The following is a 12,728-nucleotide window of genomic DNA, read 5'->3' on the forward strand; positions in this document are numbered from 1 at the left end:
ATAAGTTGTATATAAATGTAAAATCTTTAACAAGTACATAGCAATATTTTAGACAAATGCAGAAGACAACACAGTGACATTTAGATTCAGAAACTCCATATACATAATATATTTTTGTCCAGAAAAAGAACTTTCCTGAGTATCCAATACTAGTTACTACTTTTCCTATTGAAGCTTATGCCCCATTTTAACTAAGTAACCTGGTTAGGATATCTCCTTACCTAAGGTCATTAAGAAATTCAGAAAGTAAATACTTACACATCTAAATCCCCTAACAGATCCGATCCAATAGATACATGTAAAGCACTCCTAAAACCTATATATATATATCATTAAGTCAGATTCCCTTCAAAAAACAGTTGGTTTTGATGAGTGCTGTCTCTAGCACACAGCTTAATTGTTGGAGTACACGTCCAGGAAATGGGAAACCTGCATTCATGTCTCTCTCTACTTGAAGGACATAAACCCACTTTCTCCAGTTCCCATCAAGTAGGGAAAAAAATAGAATGGAGTTGTTTCTCACCTTCCCCATTGAAGACAGGCCACTGCACAGACACAAATGCAAGAATCACGAGGTGAGAGGGTGAAAGAGCGCATTCAAAAGAGAGAGAAGTTTCGTCTCTGGGGACATGGGAGGAATGCACTCTCATGCTAAGAAGAGTCCTACATTCTGGTTTATATATACTGGATGGAGTAAGTTGGTGTAAACAGTAAAAAAAAAATTTTAAAAATCAAGGGACTACCCTTATGTCTTTCTCTACATGGACAGAGAGTTCAGCTCTGTTTTTCTTTCAATTCTTTAGCCTCATGAATCTGACACAGTCTGTACTCAACAGAAAGTGGAAACACTTTCTTTTTTTGGTTAAAAACACTTTCTTGATGCACTACAGGTAGAAAACTATGGAGCGTTACTAGGATTCTGCTATGTTACAATACAGATTTTACTTGATTTTGTTACAGAAATTAAACATGGTGCTGAGCTTACGGGGCTTGTACAAGAGCTAGTACATTAGTACTACTGGCAGCAGAAACCAAACAAAAAAAAACCAAAAAAAACCACCAACCCCACGGAGAGCTGCAGTAAGAGTCTATTTTTTGTCTCCTTTATAATTTGTTTTCAAGTTTGGGCCAAGTCCTCCATGTTTGCTAAATTAAAATGGTACATTGAACAAAAATCTGAAGTTACTTTGTTTTGGCAAAACAGTCCTCATCTCCTCTTACTCTCAGTCCAGGTTCTTTCATCTGAAAGAAACACTATATCCCTTTTGAGATAGTGAAGTGTTTCTTAGTTCAAAAGACTTCTGAGAGAATCCAAGAACATCAGTTCAGCCACAGAAAGAACAGAGGAAAGAGAACTATTTTTAAAAGCACCTTTCCATGATTAGATCATTTAGTGCTTAAATCTCGAGTGTCAAAAAACAGTTTAGCAAGAACTCTGTACAGAAAGGAAAATGGATAGAACTGGGAAAAAAAAAAAAAGGTCTAAGAAACAGGGCAGCTGTCCCATAGGTCTTCATACATATGTACAAATTTGCCCTAAGACAATACTCCAGGTATCCTACATTGCAGGACTTGCTTTCATATGACAGAGGAACTTACTTTGGCCTGTCAGACAAAAGTCATCAGCTCACTTAAAAATTCTGATCTACAAGCTGGGTAAAAGAGGCTTCAGGAAATTTTAATGCAATATTGTCCTTGGAAGAGTGGGCTCAAATTTTGGAGAGATCCCTTGGGCATTTGCTGTCCACTGAGCTCTGACTTTAGCTGTTTCAATACCTTGTTCTCCAGGGCTGCAGATGCATCTCAACAGTAAGGACGTGTAAAATATTTCCTTTTCCAAACTTTTCACTTGATGAGCTAGTCTAGTTGCCAATTCAAATAACTCAGGATTAAAACACCAGCGTTGTCTTCTACATACCTGAAGGATGACTTCCCTTAGAATAGAATGATCCTGGTGTCCTCTCAACTTACAGAGGTGAGACAACCATAGGTATCTGCTTTCAGAAGGATATTTATCTATTTGATATATTTCCAGAAGAACTGCAACTGCATTTAATTCCTCTTTTCCCAAATATGTTTACATGAAAACTCTCTTTTCCTTATGATACCTCTCTCATGTCTTTGCTAGTAGAAAGCAGCTCTGATATGAAGTTAATTTACATTTTTCAACAGACTTCATATCCTTTGCCACATCTGGAGAGAGAATTTTCTAGTCTTTCAGGCAGATCTTGGCCATATATATTTAACCCTTACATTCAAGAAAGAGGAGACTAGGCTTGTTGAACCACCTATAATCAAACAGGCAGGAGCTATTTGTGAAAAAGAAACAGTGAACACATGGAGAAAAGAAAAGGATAGTGGATGACTAAGTATCAATAAAGACCCAGTACTACTAAGTAATTCATACTTTCAGAAATGGCTTTTTGAACACATATATCACTTTCTTCATTTGTATTCTCGAACAAACAAAAGGTTTTTTTCTCACAATAAACCTCTTTAGTCTTTTCAAAGCACAAGAACTAGATTATACCCCTGTTGGGCTTAACATTTCACCTATACATGCAAGAAATTTGAATGGGTAACCATAAATGATCCTCATATTTTTATTTCTTGTGCCACTAAATACACTCTTATCTTGTGAGATTTTTATGGTTAAACATGTCAATTATGTAAAACACTGAACCTGAGGAACAAGGACTATAATTCATCTAAGAAGTAAAACATGGGGGATACAACTTAAAACCCCACCTTTCAGCTCACTATGATAACTAGTTTATAACACTGAATATTGCAATTCCCATACTTCAACAGGAGTTATGTGATACAACAGATGACTAAAAATGGCTGAGACAATATATGGAACAATTAATTCAAGGTTCTCCTTTCAATTCAAAATATTTGAATGAAATTACTGCCACCATAGTCTTGAATCTTTTGGCCTTCCCTAAATAATTTCTTAATTCCTTTCTGTTTTCTCACATTCACACTTGAAACAAGATGAGAAATTATACTGCATTTCTTCAGGAAACTTTACATGACAGTGAGTGAGATCTCAAGAAGGAAAAAGAACAAAACAACAACATAAATATCTCTAACATCCTGTATGACATCTGATAATCTTTCCTCCTTTTAAATCTTTGACAGGCTGCAATAGCAAGTGATATCCTTGCATGAATGCCTCTGTGTACATATACACCTAATTGTAGAGGAATGAAATACTGAGTTTAGGTCTGCTCTGCTCTTAAGTTGCTAAGTCTGAAAGACGTAAAGGTGTAAATATGGATTATTGTACAATATCAGCAATAGCTTCTTCCTTGCACTCATGGTGTCTGATACTTCTGCATGCCAAGTGCTGTCAGGACTTCAGGCCTTTAGAGATATGGTGTGCAGATCTATTTCCTGCTAATCCTTTCATTATTTGTAATTTCTCGTATTAACACCCCATCATTATATTACTGGACATTCAGAAGACACTTCACCTAATCAGTTTACTCTTCAGAACATCCTTCCTACCTTATAAACCTTGAAGCTTGTGTATCCAGGAGAACAAACCCCACGTATCTTTTCTCTTTTCCCTGCTTCTTTTTCACCTATGGTTAGCTCTGTAGCCAGCAGGAATGCAACCAATGCTAGTACAAGTCTGCAACTTCAGCAAGACTGAAAAATCTCCCTAAATCTTTCCAGTTCACCAGCTTTCTCTTACTTCATGAGCTTTTCTTTACTTACACAACTTAATTTCTATTTCCTTGCACAACATTATGCCTCTGCAAAGAAATTTAAACAACAGGTTGCATGAAAGTGCCAAGGATATACTAGTGTACTGTCCTGTAATTTACTGCTAGTGCCATCTCACAGGAGTAAACAACTGCTATGCTTTACATCTTGGGAGACAGCTCACAGCTTCATGTTCAGAGCAGACCTACTTCCCAAAATCCTCCCTACCTACTACTATCACTCCTACTGACTTTCTAGAATGTAATCCTTTGTATCCCTTACATTCCATTCCCAGACTAAGCTCACAGCAAGGAAATGAAAGATAATTAATTATACGTTTACTAAAGTATATTGGCTGTTTCTACAAATAGACTAATATGGGGATAAACAGGAGAAATATATGGCTGTAATTCAGGGTTATGCAACATCAGACTAGAGATGATTGAAAATTTTGATAGTGAATCCCTTTCAATAGCCCCATATATATGGTACTGCAAGCGTTGCAGGCATTTGTAGGAACTGGTGGTCTTTTGTTAAAAACTCACATGTGGCAGGCCCTAGTCCTAGACTAAAGAGAAGTAACATATGAAGATTTGTTTATAACTATCTGAAAAGAGGCACATGTTGCTCTCCACAGCTCTTCAGATATATTATTACTTCTATAATGTTAATTTGGGCATTGATTTATATGGAGGTTGTGAGAAATGGGAAGAGGATGGAATAAGATGCAGAGCTACAAATGTACAACTGTGTTTCCAAATTCTCTAATGTGATATGTATCTTTTGAGGATAAAGAACATAAAAAACTGTGTGTACAGTCTTTCTCTAAGGCTTATTAGCCATAGCTTAACTTCTGAATTCTTTAAACATCCTCCCTTTTCAGTTATTCCTACACCACTTACCAGATAAAATAAGATTTTTTTTTTGTTCTAACATAAAATTATATCCTCAAATATCCAATAGGGCAAGTATTGATTGCTCTAAAAATTAATTGCTTTTAGAGAATGACTGTGGCTGTGACTAAGTGGCTAATTAGTTTGGTAACATGAATAAAACAAGTACTCATTCAATTTGAAACTACTTCTATATAATGCATAAACGAATCAAAGAACATTTTTGAAATTTACTGCTAAAATGGAAAGCAGAGGCACTTACAGACTATTATTTCATAACACTCACATAATACTCTGATGATACTGCTATTAAAATGGTTGGTATTGTAGTATTTTTCTTGACTTCCACAGAAATGGCTCTTTTGAAACAAAGAAAACATTAATTTGCCTTAATGCCCCGTTCAGAGGTGTGAATTTTTTCCCCTGTAATTACAGCTGCACTAGATTCATATGTCATTTTAATAATAAAAGAAAAATATTTTAGGAAATAAATGCATCTAAATTAAAGATTATCTTATGGATGATACTATAGACGGTATCTACAATTATCTACAGGCACAATATTAATTATATTAATTAGATCAATTATACCTTAATTAAATGAGAAATAATCATTAATCATTATGTTCTGAACTGCACCCACCTATTTATTTCAAGAGGATTATTGTATGAAGTGCCATCATTAAAACAATTGGTGACCCCAGAGTTTATCAGCTCTCCATGGGAAATCCCACAGACCACTTAACTTTCCTGAAACATCTTTATTTATTTCATGCTAATGAAATTATGATGCTAGAAAAATGTAATAAATCACACATGTTTCAGATAGAATAGGCATTTTAAAAGAATAATTTAAAAAAGAAAAACAGTATCTTCAAGGACAGACAAGAACAGCTGAAACCTGCGATTACAAATTTTGGGAATCTTAAAAGCACTGCTGATGCCAGAAACCACAAAGATTTAAAACAATTACAACTTTTTATATATTTGGGGGTTTTTGACTCAATGAATGTGGATGCTATTACCAAGGTTAATTCACTGTTTAGACCTTCATGACTTTTCTGCTTCTACTAGAGAAACCTGCAGAAGCAGAGTGGCCAAGAATGGTTCTGTCACTAAAAATGGAAACGTTCTCTACAGGCAACACACTATTTGGAAAAAATTAAGTCATTCATGCTGACTGCTTGTCCTGAACTCTTAGTTACCTAATTTACAACTTGGAAAGTTTCCATTGGAAGAATTTAACATGCTGTAATATTTAATTCTTCTTTACACCAAAGGCAGATGTGAAAAAAGCATGCCTGAAGAATTTCCATCAGAAAATAGGCACTACTAAGCCCTGAAAAGGCAGCATTTATATTTCTATAAATCAAGCAATTTCCTCTGACATTTGGATAAAAGTAAAAAATAAAAGTTTTTACTTGTTTGCATTAGAAAAAGTGTGTATAGAAGAAAATTCTTGTAGAAACATAATTATCAATATAAAATACAGTTGCTTAAAAGAATGTAAGCCAGGCCAAAATTTAGTGAAAAGTTAAGTTATTAACAATTACCCTGTCATGAATGAGATGGTACAACGTCTGTACATCTTCCCTACTTAACAAAATCAAATCTACTGTGTATGAAACAGTTCTAGTAGCTACAAGCTGAATTAACCCCTTGAATTTCCGCTTTGATTGAAACAGGGAAGAACCTAACTTAAACCTCATGCTGACTCAATATAGTTTCCATCAGGATAGGTAACAAGAGGCATATCAATTCTGTAAAATCTGAAATTAGAACCTTTTTTCTACAGACAAACTATGGCTTTAACCATGGCAGCAGTAAAAACACAGGGTCACTGAACAGAGAAAACCTTTTCCCCCTTTTCCTTCAAGAACACATCTATTTGATAATGTGCCATGTGTTGAAAATGAAGTTTGGAAGAGGATTTTGGACAAATGTATCCCTTCATAATATTTTAAATGCTAAACCAGAGTGTTAACTAGCTGAGTTTTATGGCAATCCTACCATACATGACAAGTTAACACCACTGACAAATTTGAAAAGAATGCTTTGGGACTTTGTTTGTTTATTTGCGGTTCTAAAAGAGATTGTTAAATGTGAAAACCAATGTAAATGTTCATTCTCTTGCTATTGCAGACTAGTGAAACCTGCTAAAATTAGTTTATAAAAAAAGTGAAATTTACAACATTTATGCACACTCCTAGCTCATAAACCTCAAACATCTAAAATAAAAAAAACAATTATAAGGGATATGCATTCCTTCTCTAAATATTCCTTGAACATGTCAAGAAATCTTACCTTATTCTCCCATAGGTCCCTGAATTCCAGTGAGATGCTTAAAAATTACGGTAAATTTTTCAACTCAGATCAGTATATTATTTCTCATTTTGGATATGAATATGAAAGTAATGGCTTGCATTTCCACAGCTTCTTGTGTGGGAAGATTTCAGAGCATTTTGTAACTAATTATATAAGTATATAATTACAAAATATTCTTTTAATGTTTGAGTAAATTAGATATTTGAGACATTAAGACAGAAGAGAAAATATTTGTATTTTTGCCAGCTAATTCTAATTGCTTAAGCTGAGAGATATAGGTTATCCTTCCCTAACACAATGAATAACCATAAAATAATTAAATTTAAATTAGCCTCCCTGTACATACCTGATTAGGCACATTGAAAAAAGAAAATACACCTGAATGAAGACAAAACTGGAACCCACCTTTGTTAAGGGCTGTATCATATTGTAGAGCAGCTAGTTTAGAAGTATTCTAGATTGCTGCCGTGGCTAGAAGAGGTGTTCAGTACCTTATTGTAGAATTAGAGTTGAGAAACCAGAAATAAAAATCTGAGGTCACTGATTTTGATTGTTTCTTAAAACACAGCTACACATTTAGCACTACAACTACTTAAGCAGTATCTTCACACACAGCCCTGGCCAGTAGTTGCTGCACTCACATCATCTTTACCACTGACCTCATGCAACACTTGACCCAGCCCTCTAAATGAGCAGAGAACTCATCTGGTTGAAAAATTCACAGAAAGCAAGAAAAAGGTTAGGTTTCAAGAGGATTTGCTGTACAATTTGACCTGCTGTAGATGAGAAGGGTACTAATAGCACCCCAAGCGTACTCTTCAGACCCAACTACAAAGAATTCATCTGGTTTTTTGTGAGCTGTAATGCTGCCATACTCTTTTCTTTATGCTGCAAGTTGAATAACTAAGGAGAGTTGAAGCAAAACACTCCAACTCTCTTTTATAATTTATGTATAGCAAGACAGAAGTCCTCTATTGAACAAATACAGACTGACCTACATCACATAGCCTCTCTGCACTAGTGAGCAGAGAGTATACAGAGATTTCATGGCCTCCTCTGATACCAAAGAAGAGGAAGACAGGTTAGAGTTCCTGAACCCTCATTCATCAAAAATCTGGAAGAAAGTTGCTTTGCTTCATTTCAGAAACAAATGTATCATTTCTTATTTTTTCATACATTAAACTAAATTCAACAGTACAGATCCCTGACCTCTGCAATTCATTACTTACGAATGCTGAACCAAATTGCAGACAGCAGGAAATACATAAAAATATACTCAGTACCAAATATTTAAACAGATTAACATAAATGACATTAAAATTCTTTTAATATTTAACTGGAGGCTATTTAGGTTACTAACATGTTATCATCTTTCATGCTGAGGAACTTCCAGCTAGCTAAGTACCTAACATTACTGCACTGTCAAAAAGAGAAGGATTTGCTAAAGTTTTTTAATTCTTCAGTGAGCCATAAAGTACACAAGGCTTTCATTGTTGGAACGAACTAAACAATCACGTGCTTGTAGTTTCCATAGGAAATCACAAACTGGAAATTCTCAACAGGGGAAGGACTTTCAAATCACAGCTCAAAAAGGAACACAGCAATCAAGCACTTACCAGGTAAAAGGAAACAAGAGGCTTAATGCTCACTCCACGAAGAAGCAGCATCTGGTACAATGCCAGGTATTCTTCACATTTGCAAAGAAAGTACATCACTTTGCAGCCCTTATTAATATTGCAGCTGAACTCATTTTTTGGGTACGAAGGAAGCCAGAGGACACCCTCTGTGCCAACTTGCTTTTTCTGAGTATTGTGCACATTTTACTAAGTTTGCTAATTACACCTGCAATAGATTCTGACTGAAAAAACTTAACAGCTATACAGACCAAAAAAAAAAAAAAAAATTAAGGTCATTTTGCATCCTAGGATACAAACCAGTGCTGAAAAATACTGAAGCTTAACTCCTAATGAGTTAATTTCTCCTAAGTCCGTTTCCCTAGTCAATACGTTAGCCATCATGAAGAATGTGGTATTTTGGTATCCCATCAAGTTCACAATCATTGAACATTGGGGAGATACTCTTTATTTTTATACATCGAGCACAGAAGTATTTTTTTATATTCAGCTAAAGAGCAGTCAGGAGTTTGCCTTGTTATCACACACCAATGATCCTACGGAATTTTGAAAGTAACTAAGGTTGATGGATTACTTTTAATATCAATAGTCCTGTTCATTCTTCACAGAAAAAAGAAAAACCATCTGTAATATAGAATTATTTATACTGAAAAATACATTGGAAACGAAAGGCAACACAAAATGTAATCCAAATGAAATATGTATGGTAAAATGATGATGATATGTTAGTCTTATGCATTAATGCTGTGTCATACTGCTTTACCCAACAACGCAAACTCATGCAACTTAGCAAACCTCAACATTTTTGTGACTAATACAAAAATTACACTTAAGTTCAATTATGATTACAAACCTTCATCTTTCATATTGAAATGAAACTGGAAATACAAAACTATAAAAAGTCCCCTTTCTCTAGTGACATTTTTCATTAAATAATAATTAAAATTAATAATAAATTGATAATTGCCATCTTTATTTTATATACTGTAAACAGTGGAACAATTTATTATTTACTAATTTCTAAGGAAACAATCTGACGATTTCTAGATCCCTTTTTGTCACATTAAAATAATTTACGATAGTCCAAATTTTAATATGTGTTCCCAACTTGAAATTCAGCTGGTACTGTAATTATAAGAACCCATTATTCTTAGTTTTAAATAAAGAAAAAAAAATTTTTCTAGATTTTATAATCCTATTTTTTTTCAAGAGAAAATCTCTGAGGAAGTGAATCTGTCTTCCAGAACATCCAGAGATGCTTTGTACTCCAGATCATCATCTGAATAACAGCTCTTTAAATAGTCCCCTCTTCTAAGGGGGACAGTGTATCTTCCTCACAGAGTATTCCCAACTCTATTCCTGAAAAAGATCCACTCTTATTCCCCAACTTGATCTTTCAAAACACTTTTAGGATGCTGTGTATAGAAGTATGACCAGCATATGCCTACTACCAGACTGTGCAGAGCAACTGAAAATGTTAAACTTCATGGGTGACTGCTACAGTGCAGTCACTTTTATGAAGACAAGGCTTATTCACCTGCTCAAGTTGTGCTTTTGAGATGCGAATGACAGGGGGGAACTTGGTGCCACAGGGAATGACAGGAAGCTGCCTACGACCAGTTGATCGGGAGGAAGAGGAGTGGCTCTCAGCTGACTGACTCCTTGGTAAACCAGCCTCCCTCAGAGGGTCCAAGTGGATGGATAGATAGGCTATAGGGCTCATGGTGCGGAGGATGGGACTTGAAATTCTTGGAGTGGAGAAATGCAGCATATGACATGAGCTGAGCTGTGAGAACAATATGGCGGGGAAGAAAATAAGGTTGAATATATTTTAAAAATTCTTGTTTATGTCTTGCCTATATGCATTGCCTTAAAAACCATATTCACACCTCCCTAAGAGGCTGAAAGCTCATAATTTAGGAGGTGTCTTAAGTCTAATCTTCACATTTTTCATCACCCATTTTCAAAAATCCAGAATCAAAATCAAGAGTGAGCAACATTTCTCTAGCTGGCTTCTTCATTCACTCAAGTCTTAGAATCATAGAATCATTTAGGTTGGAAAACAAAATCAGATTCGCTAAGTCCAACTGTTACAACTGATCAGTAACAAGCTAGGGCAAACTTAATAAACTTACACAGTCAGTTTCAAGGACATTGTGTACATTAGTTGATGGTTGACAAGTTGACCATTGACTGGTCCTTTCAAATGCTTAGCATATCCATGCAACATCATATCTGTGTTTCTGAGATTACTATATTTATGTCATATACACCCATTGGAGGCTTTACAGCTGTGGCAATAGAAGCATACATTAAGAACTGCACCTGACAGGATTAATCAGTAAGGTTAATACTAAACAGTTCTCATGAAGTTTCCCAAATGTGGGACCAAACTAGAAGGACACACTACCCTGGAGAATCAAGGAACAATTGCTTCATCTTGAACTACATTAATTCAAACATTTAGGTAAGAGATAAGAAAAAAGAATAGGAACTGTAAAGTCTTCCAAACTATTAATTTTAGACAAAGTACATTTTAAAATTGCTTATTGATGATTCTAATAAACCTATAGTTTTGATATACAAAGCTGAAATCAACTGGTTTTTTGCAAGACCTTTTCCAGCACTGAATAAATATCTGATGGTGACACATTTAAATATCTGTAAATGAGATTGCCATACATAGTTTGCAATTCTTTGTTCCAATTACAGTTAGAGAAAACCATGAAGAGTAGAGATAAAGAAATTTTCTGCAGACTTCATACTTCATGAAGGTGACTTTTTGTTTCCTACCATGGTATTTGCAATTCTAACTTAGATCCTTTGGAAAGCAAGAGCATCTAGCAACCATTTCCGTTTCTAAGTAAAAGGTATCTTTTAGTTGTGTCAATACTAAAGCTTCAGTTCCCACAATGCATAGCTGACTTGCAACTGGAAAAAAAGGATTCCCAGTGTCTCATAAAAGCAGCAAATGAGGATAGAAGGTACATGAAAATTAAATCACTTAGAACTCAGAAATAAATAGAAATTTAAGAGCAAGCTTTTGATAAAACATAATGGTACCTCAACATACAAAATTTCCATTTCAGCAATATTTCTAAATAATAAAAATAAATAGATTCACACTGTAAACCCTCTTCTATAACACACACACATTTATATATCTACAGGAATTTGTGTTGTCAGCCAAGTGGGACCAAAGCAAATTGTTGTTTAATTTAAACTGAAGATGAAGATGTAAAGAGCTGTTACGTGTGTAATTACTTCAAATCCATTATTATTTATTTACTGAAATATCTGCTTGACAAATATATGTTGCATATTTATATGCAAATATATGTTATGTGCATGCACTGTATGGAGTTCTTTACAATTCAATACAAACACAGGAAATTAATGAGGCTGTGGTTGCGCAACACAGAAAGTCCAGCTCTAGCCCATTAGCACCAGGTGTAGGAAAAGAAAACTAGAGCCATATGATGAAAAATGCTGCTCCAGTATAAACCCACTATTAGTCTAGATCAGCTCAAATTCTTTTGACAAATCAGCTTCATACCAGCAGATATTACAGCAAATCACACACTGTCTATCCTGCAGCCAAAGTCAACATAAAGCCATTATTAAAGCATAAAGTCAGCACACGTACCCTTAGCATGCTCTGAGTAGTTCAACGGATATGTGACCACGTGCCCACAGCTAAGCCAGATCAAACTGGTATTTGCTGGTAGCACACAGAATCTGTATTGCAACTGGAAAACCATGACTGGTAACATGAAAAATACTTCTCTGACCTGCAGGATTTTTTTTCACAAGAGATAGCATAATTTTCTGTAATTTTTTATGCCTGAGACTTTCTCATCCCCAAGCCAATAACTTACACATTTTTCTCTCTTATTTTTTGAGTTCAAGTTTCCTTTCTTAACCGGTGCATCTTTATATTTTTAAAAGAATGCTGATGCTGTGTATAACAGGTAAGAAGTGATATTATCAACAATTACAGGAAGCCCACATACACATACAATTTCAGGAAGAGCTTTTATCTACAAATGGAAGGACTGCAGACCAGCAATTTCTTTCCTTCAGGAGAAAATAAAATTATAAAAGGCAACAAGTTGTTTGTATAAGGACCATTAGAAATTTCGGAAGAAACAAGAAGAAACAA

The 12,728-nt window shown here is 35.0% G+C and overlaps 1 protein-coding gene across 5 annotated transcripts in view; it reads right to left on the minus strand.

Moving 5' to 3' along the window:
* Positions 1–12,728, minus strand: part of TTBK2 (tau tubulin kinase 2) — an 83,119-nt gene that overhangs the window by 10,129 nt on the left and 60,262 nt on the right. For 4 of the 5 annotated variants that reach the window (XR_011151383.1, XM_069017449.1, XM_069017451.1 and 1 more), the window contains exon 14: positions 10,104–10,352. The exons of the other annotated variant lie outside the window; for it this stretch is intronic. Coding sequence is in view for 3 of the 4 variants with exons in the window: in XM_069017449.1 (XP_068873550.1) it covers positions 10,104–10,352 (249 nt within the window). In the remaining variant the exon portion in view is untranslated. The remainder of the gene's footprint in view (positions 1–10,103; positions 10,353–12,728) is intronic. 5 annotated transcript variants of the gene reach the window in all.

This window comes from Aphelocoma coerulescens, chromosome 5 (genome assembly GCF_041296385.1).
Source record: "Aphelocoma coerulescens isolate FSJ_1873_10779 chromosome 5, UR_Acoe_1.0, whole genome shotgun sequence".
Classification (NCBI taxonomy): domain Eukaryota; kingdom Metazoa; phylum Chordata; class Aves; order Passeriformes; family Corvidae; genus Aphelocoma; species Aphelocoma coerulescens.